A 12,162-nucleotide genomic window follows, 5' to 3' on the forward strand; every position below is an offset into this window, starting at 1 on the left:
TCCACTGGTGCTGCTGCGACAGCAAGTAAGAGCTGTGAGATGGTTTCCATTCCCACGATACAAGTGTCCCAGCAGAAGGCAACTGCCTGGCAAGTGGTTTGATATTGTGTTGCATCAGCTGGCTCGTTACCTCTCCCAACATGAAATAGTTTACAAGTCGTCCTCCGGTTATCTCATCCCGCCTATGCCAGTCATCCCTTTGGATTTTAATACCAACAATTCTTGACAAATAAAGAAGCCACCTGAGCAGGTTGAGGGGACCCAGAGCGCCAGGAGCCTTTTAACCCGTCGAGGCGCTCAGAAGCTGCTCTGAGCTGGACGAGGGTGTGCATGAGAAACATGACAGGCACTCATAGATGAGAGAGTGAGCGATGATCCACGGGCCGGCCCCACCCTCAGGGATCAGATTTCCTCCAACAAGATATTTGACCTTGTGGCTCATGTGCTGAAAACTCTGGAAATGTTTGTGTGTGAAGTCAGGGTGCTGACTTGGATACAAGCCTGTTTTCTAAGCATTTATGACGTTATGGAAAGTGACCCTTGCTGTTGTCTTTCCCCTCCTTGTGTGGAGGGTAAAAGGTGATGTGGGCATGCTCAGCCGAGAGCCTTTACCAGCTGAGATCCTGCTCCTGCAGGAACGGAGGGTGTTTATTGCAGGCCGCGCTGAGTTAAGTGGCAGCTTTTCAAAACCTCTGCATAAGAAATGAGAACGCCGTCTGCAAGAACATCGTGTATGAAAGTAGATGAACGCAAATCTGCAAACTTAGATTACAACATGATTACATTTCAGAATCCTCTGTGTTATTACAGCAACATAACTCTTTATGCAGTAAACGTGCACAAACTTAACGCGCGCACGCACACACAGATGCAGGTGCATTATAGACCATAATCTCTTAATGTCTGTAAAAATGTGTGTCTAGACCATCTGAATCAATGCGGAGGAAAGCTGCCGCTCCTACTCCTGTGAGCTATGCTCCCATTAGTCCTAATGGAGCCTGGAACCTGAGCTATAAACCGATTTGGAGGATGTTCTGCTGGGGCGGCACAGTGAACCAGCAGAACACGCTGAAGATCACAGATAAGGAATAGATGCTTAACAATGTGATATGTGAAAACGATCAACTCTTACCACATTTAATCACGTGTTCATTCAGAACTAGCTTTGTGTGAAATGCATTGCCAGCTTCAGAAGGCCAAAAGGCCTGGGATAATCTTTTTGTGTGTGTTTGTTAGCAAACTATCTGATGCATTGGTGGCTCTAGGGACGGGGTCACAGGAGCATTGGCCCCTGCTGAAATCTGATTGGCTCCCTAAAGTACCTCCTTCCTGTCACACATCTGTGTACGCGGTGACCAGATTATAGATTGCAATTCCAAGTCCAAACACTGGTGCCGCGAATGAGTCAAATAGGAATTTCCAGCATGAAATCCTGTCTAAGGACGCTGGACTAATAACTAGCCCCTCTATAAATATTTGTGTGTCCTTGATCGCCCTTGACTCAGAAATATCCCAGATTTTCCATTCAGGAATGACGTATGCATTTTTTAAAACCCGTAAAAATGATGGCCTTACCCTCTACGGTGATATAATGTAGGTGATACATCAAATTTTCTCTTTTGCTAAGCTCGCCCCCCCGTCCCATAGAGCCCTGTGCATTTTATGTACAGATACTAATCACAGAGGGGGCGCATTTGAGTCTGCATGTTCTCCCTGTGCATGCGTGGGTTCTCTCTGGGTACTCCGGCGTCCTCCCACAGTCCAAAAGCATGACTGTTAGGTTGACTGGTCTGTCTAAATTGTCCTTAGGTTGTGTGTGTGTGTTTGTCCTGTGTGTCGCTGTGCTGCCCTGCGATGGATGGACTGGCTCTCTGTCCAGGGTGTACCCCGCCTGATTGCCCATTGACCGCTGGAGATAGGCACCATACCCATGGTCTTTGTGGACAGGTGTGAGCGTAACCACCTTCTCTTGAACACCAGTAAGACAAAGGGAATGGTGATTGACTTCCAGAGAAACACTCCTTCTCACTCACCGGTAAACATCCAGCGAGCAGACATTGAGGTGATGGATACCTTTAAGTACCTGGGTGTTCACCTCAACAGCAAACTGAACTGGTCCAAAAACACAGATGCTTTGTATAAGAAGGCCCAAAGCCGCCTCCACCTCCTGAGGAGGCTGAGGTCCTTCGTAGTTTAATCCCAGCTTCTAAAATCCTATTATCACACTGCTGTGGTCTGTTGGGGTGCAGACAGCTCTGACCGAGACAGGAAGAGACTGAGCAAGCTAGTTCACAAAGCTAGCTCAATTCCGGGATGCCCACTGGATACAGTTGAGGAGACGTGTGAAAGGAGGATGCTGGGAAAGATGACCTCCATCTTAAAAAAAAAAAAACCTACCCACTGTGGAGACCAAGGACAGCTCCTTCTGAGACATCCCAGAAGTAAAACAGAACGCTACCGTAGGTCATTCACCCCCTCTGCAGTGAGAGTGCACAACTCCTCAGTTTAACTGGTACCGGCATTATCCTGTTACACAACACCACCGATGCAATACTCAGTATGTGTTCAATATTTGTGCAACACCAGATTTACATTGTATGCTGTGTAGTGTTGGAACCAAAGTACTTTCTTTTATTCGTGGATTTTAGTGGTCGAAGGTTACGATACTAGATTACTGCCTATGTGTATATACATGTACCTTATTTTTCTGTTAATTATTCTCCTAAGTCTTGGTGCTGCTGTAACAAGTGAATTTCCCCACTGAGGGATCAATAGTCAATTCTATTCTATAGCTGCCTCATATGTTGTTGTATTAGGCTGAAATACTTCAAATACCATGCCTTATATTCTCATGATCTTCTTTCTTGGTCAAGCTTCCTGGTTGGCTGTAGCTGCACGAATCTGCCATCATCTATCTTTAATATTATAGGTGAGTATTAGTATTATTACCTCCTTGGGGAGGAAGGCCTAACCATGCAATGAGAAGTGGTGTTTGGTGTTGCGTATCGCAGCAGGGACTGCCTAGGTTTCTTCAGAAACTTTTCATTGCTCTACAAATAAAAGGACCTTGTATGAACTTGTAATTAAATATTAAAGCTACAGAGCGCCATCTAGTGTCAAAAGGAAATCACTGAATTATAAAAAGAAAATTTCAAACTAAAGCTCCGTGATACGAAAATAGTTGGAATAAACTCACAACCTACAACTATGGAATGATAAATGACAAGAATCCCTGATAAATCTGGGCGGGTGTTGCCACTGATGCAAACGTTTCACCCCAGTTTATTATAGGAGACAGTAAAGTACCACAAACGTAACAGCGAGTCATCTGCTTCAACACAAATAGACCGAATCACTCTTTTTGGTTTAAGTCCCGTATATATAGTCCACAACATCACACACACACACACAGAGGTAAGAGTTGGAATAATGCCTTTAAACTCACGTACACACCACTCTGTCCCTTTGTACATTTCCATTTGCTCTCATTGATTAAAACAATAATAGCGAGGTGTTGACATGAAACATCCGTTTCCAGCTAAGAGCTGAGTGCAAGTGCCGTCCCTGATTTTAACCACAACACCACGGTTTGACTCCACATGCCCGTGTGTCAGGAAGCTAAGGTGTTGCTGCTGCTTGGATTGTGGCAGCAGCTTTTTTCATTCATGAAGTCAAAAATAAACTTTTTTTTTTAAGAGTCAAGGAATGTTCAGTAGGATGTAAACACAACAGAACTGTGTATGACTGAGGCAGACAATCAGATCTGGGACCAGCTATCCTGAAGATTCATCAACTGCAGAGGGGTGGATAATTATGGGATGCAGACGAGTGGTTGGGCACTCATTCCTCCAAGGTCCTGAAGGCGTTCTGCATGTCCTCCAGCAGCTGGGCGTATTCTGCTTTAATCTTAGCTTCACCGTCTTTAACAGGGTCCTGGAGAAGTCACAGAACAAAACACTGTTTTAATCTGGCGGTAACAAAGATGACCTCCATCAACAAAGAACGGCATCTACCTTGAACTTCATGGAGCTGATTTTGTACAGGATCTCTCCCATGTTTTCCCTGATCATGGCCCAGGTGATTTTGTTGTCGCTTTGAGCCGTGGTCTCCACCGCGTGTCGGGCCATGTCGTAGAACGCAATCATGTTGGAGAGGATGCCGACAGTCTTGTAAAAGGGACAGAACCTGTGGGGGGAGACAGAAATCGGAAGTGTTAGCATTCATATGGTTAAATGAACGAAATGTTCAGTTGCACACACAGATAATTATCTTATTTTAACGAAAAGTCTAATTTCCAAAAAATACACAAAACTCTTGAGATGCAGAATCAAAACCACGAGTATCTCCCCTCGCCCAGCATAGGCAGCTGTATTAAAGAGGGCTGCATTCCATTCCTGCAGCTGTACACACTCAGTAAAACTGCAAACAAGCAGAACATCCAAGTTCCAAGTACACATGCACTTTATCTGCTGTTGCAAGTTGCAGATCTGCCTCGAGAGCATATTAGCAGTGTCGATTCAATTGCTTCCTAGTCAGAAGCTGGGAAAGCCATTTGTCCCTAAATGCACCATCTGTGATTGACCAGAAACTGAACAATAGCTGCATACGGCCCTTATGGTCTTCCTCTAAAAACAAAGTACTCAGCAACAGCAAATGACTCGCACAGTTCTGGAAATGGGGAAAAAGTGATGGATGGTAGAGCGATGACCACAGAGACGGGAGGAGAGTCACAACTACATTACAGCGTGCATTTCAAAACCTCCAGCTGAAGAAAACAAAACACTACCTAACATAAAATGCAAACGGATGTGTGACAGGCCCTTTATGACTAAACTGCTCTTGTAGAAAACTCACCTGTCATAGGGGGTGTAACCGTTCTGCTGCAGGAAGTCATCCTTAATGAGCTTAGCCACCTCCAGGGTAATTTTATCAGTTTCAGCAAGAGACGCCTGCAAGAAAACAGTTGATGCTAAATTCCTCAGCGAGAGTAACTTCAGTACATTTTCCAGATGTTTGGAGGTGTTTTCATGTGAAACCTTTTAAACTCACTTTTCCTACAAGCTGCACAATCTCAGCCAGGTCCTCCTCCTCTTGGAGAATCTCCTTAGCTTTGGTCCGAAGAGGAACAAACTCGGGGAAATGCTTGTCATAATATTCATCCAGAGCTCGAGTGTATTTGCTGTAGCTGATGAGCCAGTTGACTGAAGGGAAGTGTTTTCTCTGAGCCAGCTTCTTGTCCAATCCCCAGAAAACCTACAGAAGATGAAACAGAGCCTGTTCACTCGTGTTTAACCAAACGGGAGAGCCAACAGCTGACGGCACACCGCTCGTTATTTACCTGAACAATTCCTAAAGTGGCTGAAGTGACCGGATCTGAGAAGTCTCCACCAGGGGGCGACACACTAACAGGTCATAAAGGAATAATCAGAATAACTGGTGAGGCTCATATCCAGATTTAACCTGCTGGTAAAAGTTAAAAAAAAAAAAAAAAAAATAGCGTGACCATAAAGGAACCACCGCTCAACGACACCCTAACGCCGACTCACGCTCCGACGATGCTGACGCTGCCCTCCCTCTCCGGGTTTCCCAGGCACTTCACTCGTCCTGCGCGCTCATAGAAGGAGGCCAGTCTGGCACCCAGGTAAGCAGGATAGCCGCTGTCTGCAGGCAGCAACAGTCACCGCTCAGGTAAAATTCTCCTTAAGAGTTCATTTCTATGAAGCTAACCCCTCAACACTCCCAGCATACCTAAAGTCAGGGACACAAAATGCTCTTGGAGGTCTGGGTCAAAATGGCCAGATTCAGTGTAAAGATGAGTCGTGTTCACCGATTACACGAGGACAAATAAGTACCAGTGCTTCTTTAACCTTTACTCTGCTGCTTGTACAAATCTTATTCAGGCTTCTTCTTTTATGTGCTCATTACTTTCCTTTCACGAACTTCACGGTGACCTCAGTATGGTTTTATGGACAATTACTGCTTTAAAAATAAACAGAAATGATACAGAAGATTATATTAGGATTGTTCTCAGGTTCGTTTGTGAGACACTGCTGTACCATCACGCCATCGGCCATTCTGACCCCAAACTCTACTTCTGAGTAGCACAAGACATGTGAACGAACTGTTTTCACCTGCTGATAGAAACAAATCCCGTGAGCAGTAAACCCACCAGCAGGCATCTCAGCCAATCTTCCAGAGATTTCCCTCAGAGCTTCCGCCCATCGAGACGTTGAGTCGGCCATCATGCTCACGTTGTAGCCCATGTCTCTGAAGTATTCAGACAGCGTGATGCCTGCAGGGGAAAGCCCCTGAAACTCAGCAGGTCTCTAAAATAACAAAAACTCAACAAAAGCCAGTTTGCACGACTTCTACAGACAAACAAGCGTGTAAACGTTAACTGGGACTGGTTAGGTACCTGTGTAAATAGAAGCCTCTCTAGCAGCCACAGGCATGTTGGATGTGTTCGCTACCAGCGCCGTTCTCTTCATGATGCTCTCAACTTTACCATCAACCTCCATAGTGAGCTGTCGGGCGAGAGAATGATGAACACTGATGCTTTACTAGGTAGTTTATGCTGGTTTAGAGTAACAAGCGTTTGGCTTCTTATCCTGGTTAAAATTAAACTATTCCTCCAGAATGAGGTGGTTCAAAAAGCCGTGAGCAGAAAGTGAACCCTTCACTAAAATGACAGAGACGCTACTGTTAATCCACCAACCTCGGGGAAATCTCGCAGAACTTCAGACATTTCATTCCCTCTCTCTCCACAGCCAACGTAGATAATCACATCACTGTTGGAGTACTTGGACAAAGACTGTGAGATGACGGTCTTCCCGCAGCCGAAGGCTCCAGGTATGGCGGTGGTGCCACCCTGCACACATCTAGACAGCATAAATGTCACACAGCTTGAGCATAAGAAAGGTCAAATGGACACCAGCACGTCCTGCCTCCATAGATCAGGAGCAGGTGTATTTACGGAGTTTCTTCACTCACGGGAAAAGTGCATCAAGAACTCTCTGACCAGTCAGCAGTGGATGATTGGCGGGTAGCTTCTCTGTTACTGGACGGATTTGTCGGACTGGCCACACCTGCACCATGGTGAACTTCTCCTTAACGCCTTCAAATTCAAGCTCCAGAACCACATCCTGGATGCAAAACAACCACGGGTTCATGCAAGGTCTATCCCACACAAACACGAGTTTGGCTTTAGGAGCAGCACTCACAGAAAGGTCGTAGTTTCCAGGTGGGGCCACGTAGGTGACGGTGCCCCTGTTGCGAGGTGGAAGCATCAGCTTGTGCTTAATCAGCGAGTTTTCAAACACACTACCATAAATGTCTCCACCTGTGATGTGACTGCCAACCTGCAGAGCAGAAAATATAGAATAAGCTGGATTATTTTCAGGGGTAAAAACACTCAACTTGATGAGGGAGTCATTTCTCACTCGTAGGTTCTGTCCAGGAGAAAACTCCCACTTGTTGTCTCTGTTAAGAGCACCGATGTTTACTCCTCTTGGGATGTAGATGCTCTGAGTGAGGTCATTAATGTCTTTCAATGGACGCTGGATACCGTCAAAGATGGAGCCCATGATACCTGGCCCAAGCTCCACAGAGAGGGGTTTTCCTGTTCGAAGGACAGGGTCACCGACAGAAACGCCAGCTGTGGCCTCAAGTTAAAGGAAACACAGCACGCCCAAACATTGCGCGCGCGCACACACACACACACACACACACACACACACACACACACACACACACACACACACACACACACACACACACACACACACACACACACACACACACACACACACACACACACACCAGCTGCTGCCGGTGCATTTAATCCCGTATATGATTGGTTAAACCTGAGGATGGGACTCCAAGAGATAAAAAGATACACGTCTCCTCGTAGACCTGGATGGTTGCCATGTCGCCCTCTAAGCGTATGATTTCTCCCACCAGCTCACTGTGGCCAACTCGAACCAGCTCGTACATGGCAGCTCCGGCCATGGCAGTGGCCGTCACCACTGTTGATGAAGCAGAGGATTTTTTTCATTCGTCTTTCATCTAAACTTAAAATGTATTGGGTGATTATGCAACAATATTTAATCTTCAAACTGAAAGGGACAGAACCAAGATACAAACTTTAGCTAATAAATAAAATTATGAAATGAATCTTGATGTTTAGAGTTAATTTTATGCAGTCTATTGAAAATTAGCTACTAGTTCTTCCGTTTATATTTTGTGCGTCTGCTCTGTCTTCTCGTGTGTCGTGGCATCCAGGTTGTGTTAAAGGGGGGTTTTCCTGTCCACTGTCACTACACGCTTGCTTAGTATGAGGATTGCTGTAAAGTTGGGGACACAAGTCAGTGACTTGATGTAATCTCCAAGGTTTGTAGAGATGACTGCCTGTGATGTGGTGCTATATAAATAAACTGATTTGAATTCGATAGCCTTTACTAACATACTAACACATTGTGGACAAGCAATGAGAGAGGGGAGATACCCAACCTGGTCCAGAAACACCATGCACATAACCAAACTGGCTCTCCCGTTCCTCATCCTGGATTTTAGGAAGTGTTGATGTGTCCATTGTGGTTGTTTCTGTTGACAAAGAAGACACAAATGCTACCAAATCATTTAGATTCAATACAACCTCCAAACAAATGTGTATATTTTCTAAAGATTCAACACACGAAGTGTCTAATCAGCATCTTTCAAAGCAAACAGGCTGCAGTGACACAGCCTGTCACCTGAGATCTGGTTTATGTTTTAAAGGTTTGTATGAAAGATGAATGGGCTCATACAAAATGTAAAACCGTTAAACATTCACCAATGTTCTTTAACTCCATCACTCTGAAGCAAGAGGAAGTAAGCAGGGATCGTGGCCGAGAGCCAGACCCCAGAACAGATGGAGCTTTAATATGTTTGTAACTTCAGAGGAAACTGTGGAGTAAAGCTGATTTGTTCGTGACGGCAGAGGTCAGGTGACAAGCTAGCAGCGACTAGTTAAATCCATCACAACACACCAAACTAGCCACTACACACGTGTTGGCTTTACATACTGAAGTACAAACAAAACGACGTGCTTTACCTTAAACCGGTGCGTTGTTGTCCGGGTTTGTCTCTAATGTACCCGTCTGAGGAGGAGCTACACGGTGCTAATCACCTGCCGACCACAGGACCGTCACGGGAAGAAAACACCTCCATTATGGCTCCGGCGGCTTCCTCTGCTACACCACGGCTTGCTATTTTCAGATCCAACATGGCGCCTCCAGTGCAACAGTTTCATGGTTGATGCATTTCCGTCGCTTTAACCACGTGACCAAGCCTATTGCTGACCTCTGCTGGATGAAGTGAGAAATACACCTTGATGAACAAATCATTTGTAATGTATAAATCAATGCTTTGGAAGACATAAAAACTAAATGAATCAACAATATTTATTTTTAAACAATAAAAAAAGTAAAATAGTTACAAACCGAGCTATCACAAAATAGCAACCATGTATAAAAGAGGAAATGATATAAGAATGTAAAGATCTGCACCATATTGTAGTTTTTACCACTAACTTCAACATAGTAATAGATGTGTTCATATGTCCCAGTTACTCATGACAGGAGCCAGCAAGAGTCTGATACTGGAGACCTCCAGACAGTCGCTTCATGTAATATTTAATAGTTGAGACTTTATTTTCTTAAGCCAAAAGAACATACTGGGCCAACTGTTGCACATACAATATGTCTGCATGAATCTGCTTGTTTACAGCCAGGAAACAGATCCTTCAGAAATCATGATATAAGTGTTTCACATGCTTAAAAACGAGTCTCAGAGACAATCAGGTCCTTCAAACTAAAGACAAATGAAGTCAAATAAAATTGATCCACTCGAGTGGAAGATTAAAGGTCACTTATGGAATCTTTACTTTCAACCTTGCTGCCTTCAGGGTGCTCTGCAGGTTTAGGGTTAGGTTTACCTGAGGGGGGAGCTCAGGTGGTGGGTGTGTGTAGCCATACAAAAGGTTCAGGAGCTGAGTCATAGTAAAGAGAATCACATTTATGATACAACTTTAGGAAGACAACAACACGGTTTGCTTTAATGATGAAATGACAGACAGAAGAGTAGAGTCTGAGCCATGTACCCTGTTGGTAACACGAGACTCTGCCACGTCAGTGATGTGGTCCACAGGTGCTGGTGCTGGGTGTGTGTTTCCAGGGATGTAATCATTAGACTTGGCATAGTTAGAAGCAGCCTGCAGGTACTGAAGGTATTGCATGGCCCAAACAGTCAGCTTTTAGATAAACAGTGAAGAAAAGGGAATGTGATGCAGATGCGTCCACATCCCAGTGTCTTTTTGTGTTTCTATCTTTGTTATAAAATCACAGCAGAGGGTTAGAGCTGGGCTATGGGTCAACATCTGAAAGCACACCTAATTTGAATAATACAAGAGTAAATGTCTTGTTTGATTCCAGATAATACCAACTCACATTCAGCCATCATTAACAACAGCATGGCTTCAGAACAAGAGTCCAGGTGCTAAATCAGAAAGAAGCCAAACGTGTCTGCTCAAGCCAAACAATACATTAGATTTCCTATATATGGTCTAAAATCCCATGAAATACTCTGACCTGCCATGTGGAGAGCGAGCTCTCAGATGACGCCGCTCGCTGAAGTGTTTGCTCATGGCGGTGATCTGGATGAAGCTCCTCGTTGAATACCATCATGTTCCACTTTAACCTTGTTTTCAGCCTTTCTCTCCTTCATCTCTCTCTGAAGCATGCTGCTTTCTGTAAAGGTGCAAAAGAGCGACCGAATGTCCTCGGTGTCCTGAAGCATCTGTTGTCTCCATAAACCAAAAGGTAAAACAAGTCAGAATAAAATTTCATGACATATCGGGAATCCTCTGTTTACATAAAAAGATATTTGGATAGTGATGAATTTGCTTGGAACGTGCATCTCCTTCCAAACACAGACTTCTAATGACTGGTCTTGTGAACAGCAATGACGCTGACATCACCCAGGTTCTGATTTACAGCAATTCATACTGACTACATAAAAATGACTGAATAAAACTCCCATCAAATCCAGGGAATTTGACAGGTTTCATTATGTTTTTATTCCTTTTAAGGCAATCAAACAGGATCCTTTTGATGTGTTTTTCAAAGCTTTGAACACAGTTTGAAGTCAGTTTTTATAGGAAGTGGCAACAAGAGTTTTCATGCATGAGCTCCTCCTGATTTCTGGTTTAAAAGCACGTAAACGCATGATTTGATCAGACAGCTGAAGGATGATGGAGAGTGTCAGCTCTCTGCTGATCCCATCCAACATGGCCCCGCGTGGGGCCGTGGCTTCACGCTTCTCCATATAACTCCACAGCATCTGTAACAAACACGGTCCTCATGATAAGATAAACAATTTTTATCCCACAGGTGTCAATGCTTTCAGCTTTTCTTTGTTTCAGTAATTAGAAAAAGAAAACAGGAAAATGTGAAACGAACAGACAAAACTAAAGTGACGCTTGTTGCTGAATGTTCTAGTTTATCACCACCTGTCAAAGTGCTGGGCCCGTCAGGCAGCAGCTGTTCCTTCCATCACAACAATGCTAAAAACAAAGGTTTTGTTTCAAATTCAATTCACACGTCCTGTTTAAACGGACCTGACAAGCAAAGCTCGATGATTACAGGTTGGGGCGATCCACTTATTCAGTAACAACAAGGCTAAAATTACTGATAACCCCTGATTTTTACAACTTTATCGATTCGCCACTGTCAGAAACAACAAAGCATCGTTTAGCAGCTCTATGAGACGGCAGTGCAAAATTGAAGGATTAAAGACCAAAGATAGGCTTAAATAAGTAAAATGCATTAAAAATAAAAAAAATAAATGACAAGAAGACGTCAAAAGTCCACATCCTGGAGTGAAGGAGTTTAGTTTTATGAATTGTGCCGCTTCGATTGATTAATTCTTTCTTATTTCAAGCCACTTGCCAGTTGCGCCCAACAATTGTAACAAGTCTCTCTCTCTCTCTCTCTCTCTCTCTCTCTCTCTCTCTCTCTCTCTCTCTCTCTCTATATATATATATATATATATATATATATATATATATATATATACATATATATATATAATTTAGGGTAGCTTGAAATGGAGTGGGATGAAGAAACT

At 44.0% G+C, this 12,162-nt stretch overlaps 1 protein-coding gene across 1 annotated transcript; it reads right to left on the minus strand.

Annotated features, from left to right (window-relative positions):
• Nucleotides 1-3,236: 3,236 nt before the first annotated feature.
• Nucleotides 3,237-9,232, minus strand: LOC107386421 (V-type proton ATPase catalytic subunit A). The gene is made up of 15 exons (XM_015960797.3): nucleotides 9,092-9,232; nucleotides 8,509-8,601; nucleotides 7,896-8,024; nucleotides 7,440-7,654; nucleotides 7,221-7,358; nucleotides 6,991-7,142; nucleotides 6,716-6,878; nucleotides 6,416-6,524; nucleotides 6,170-6,292; nucleotides 5,547-5,661; nucleotides 5,339-5,402; nucleotides 5,050-5,253; nucleotides 4,855-4,949; nucleotides 4,014-4,185; nucleotides 3,237-3,933 (listed from the first exon to the last, which is right to left on the minus strand). The coding sequence occupies exons 2-15, from the start codon at nucleotides 8,588-8,590 to the stop codon at nucleotides 3,841-3,843; spliced, it is 1,854 nt and encodes a 617-aa protein (XP_015816283.1). The 5' UTR covers nucleotides 8,591-8,601; nucleotides 9,092-9,232; the 3' UTR covers nucleotides 3,237-3,840.
• Between the last annotated feature and the right edge of the window lie 2,930 nt (nucleotides 9,233-12,162).

Source organism: Nothobranchius furzeri, chromosome 10, assembly GCF_043380555.1.
Source record: "Nothobranchius furzeri strain GRZ-AD chromosome 10, NfurGRZ-RIMD1, whole genome shotgun sequence".
NCBI classification, from domain to species: Eukaryota; Metazoa; Chordata; class Actinopteri; order Cyprinodontiformes; family Nothobranchiidae; genus Nothobranchius; species Nothobranchius furzeri.

Coding starts and splice junctions, on each gene's coding strand:
- LOC107386421 (XM_015960797.3), bottom strand. CDS start 8,590: ATGGACACATCAACACTTCCTAAAATCCAGGATGAGGAACGGGAGAGC. Junction 7,359..7,439: donor CTCCTGGACAGAACCTACGA/GTGAGAAATGAC, acceptor TCTGCTCTGCAG/GTTGGCAGTCACATCACAGG. Junction 4,950..5,049: donor TTGTGCAGCTTGTAGGAAAA/GTGAGTTTAAAA, acceptor GTTTTCTTGCAG/GCGTCTCTTGCTGAAACTGA.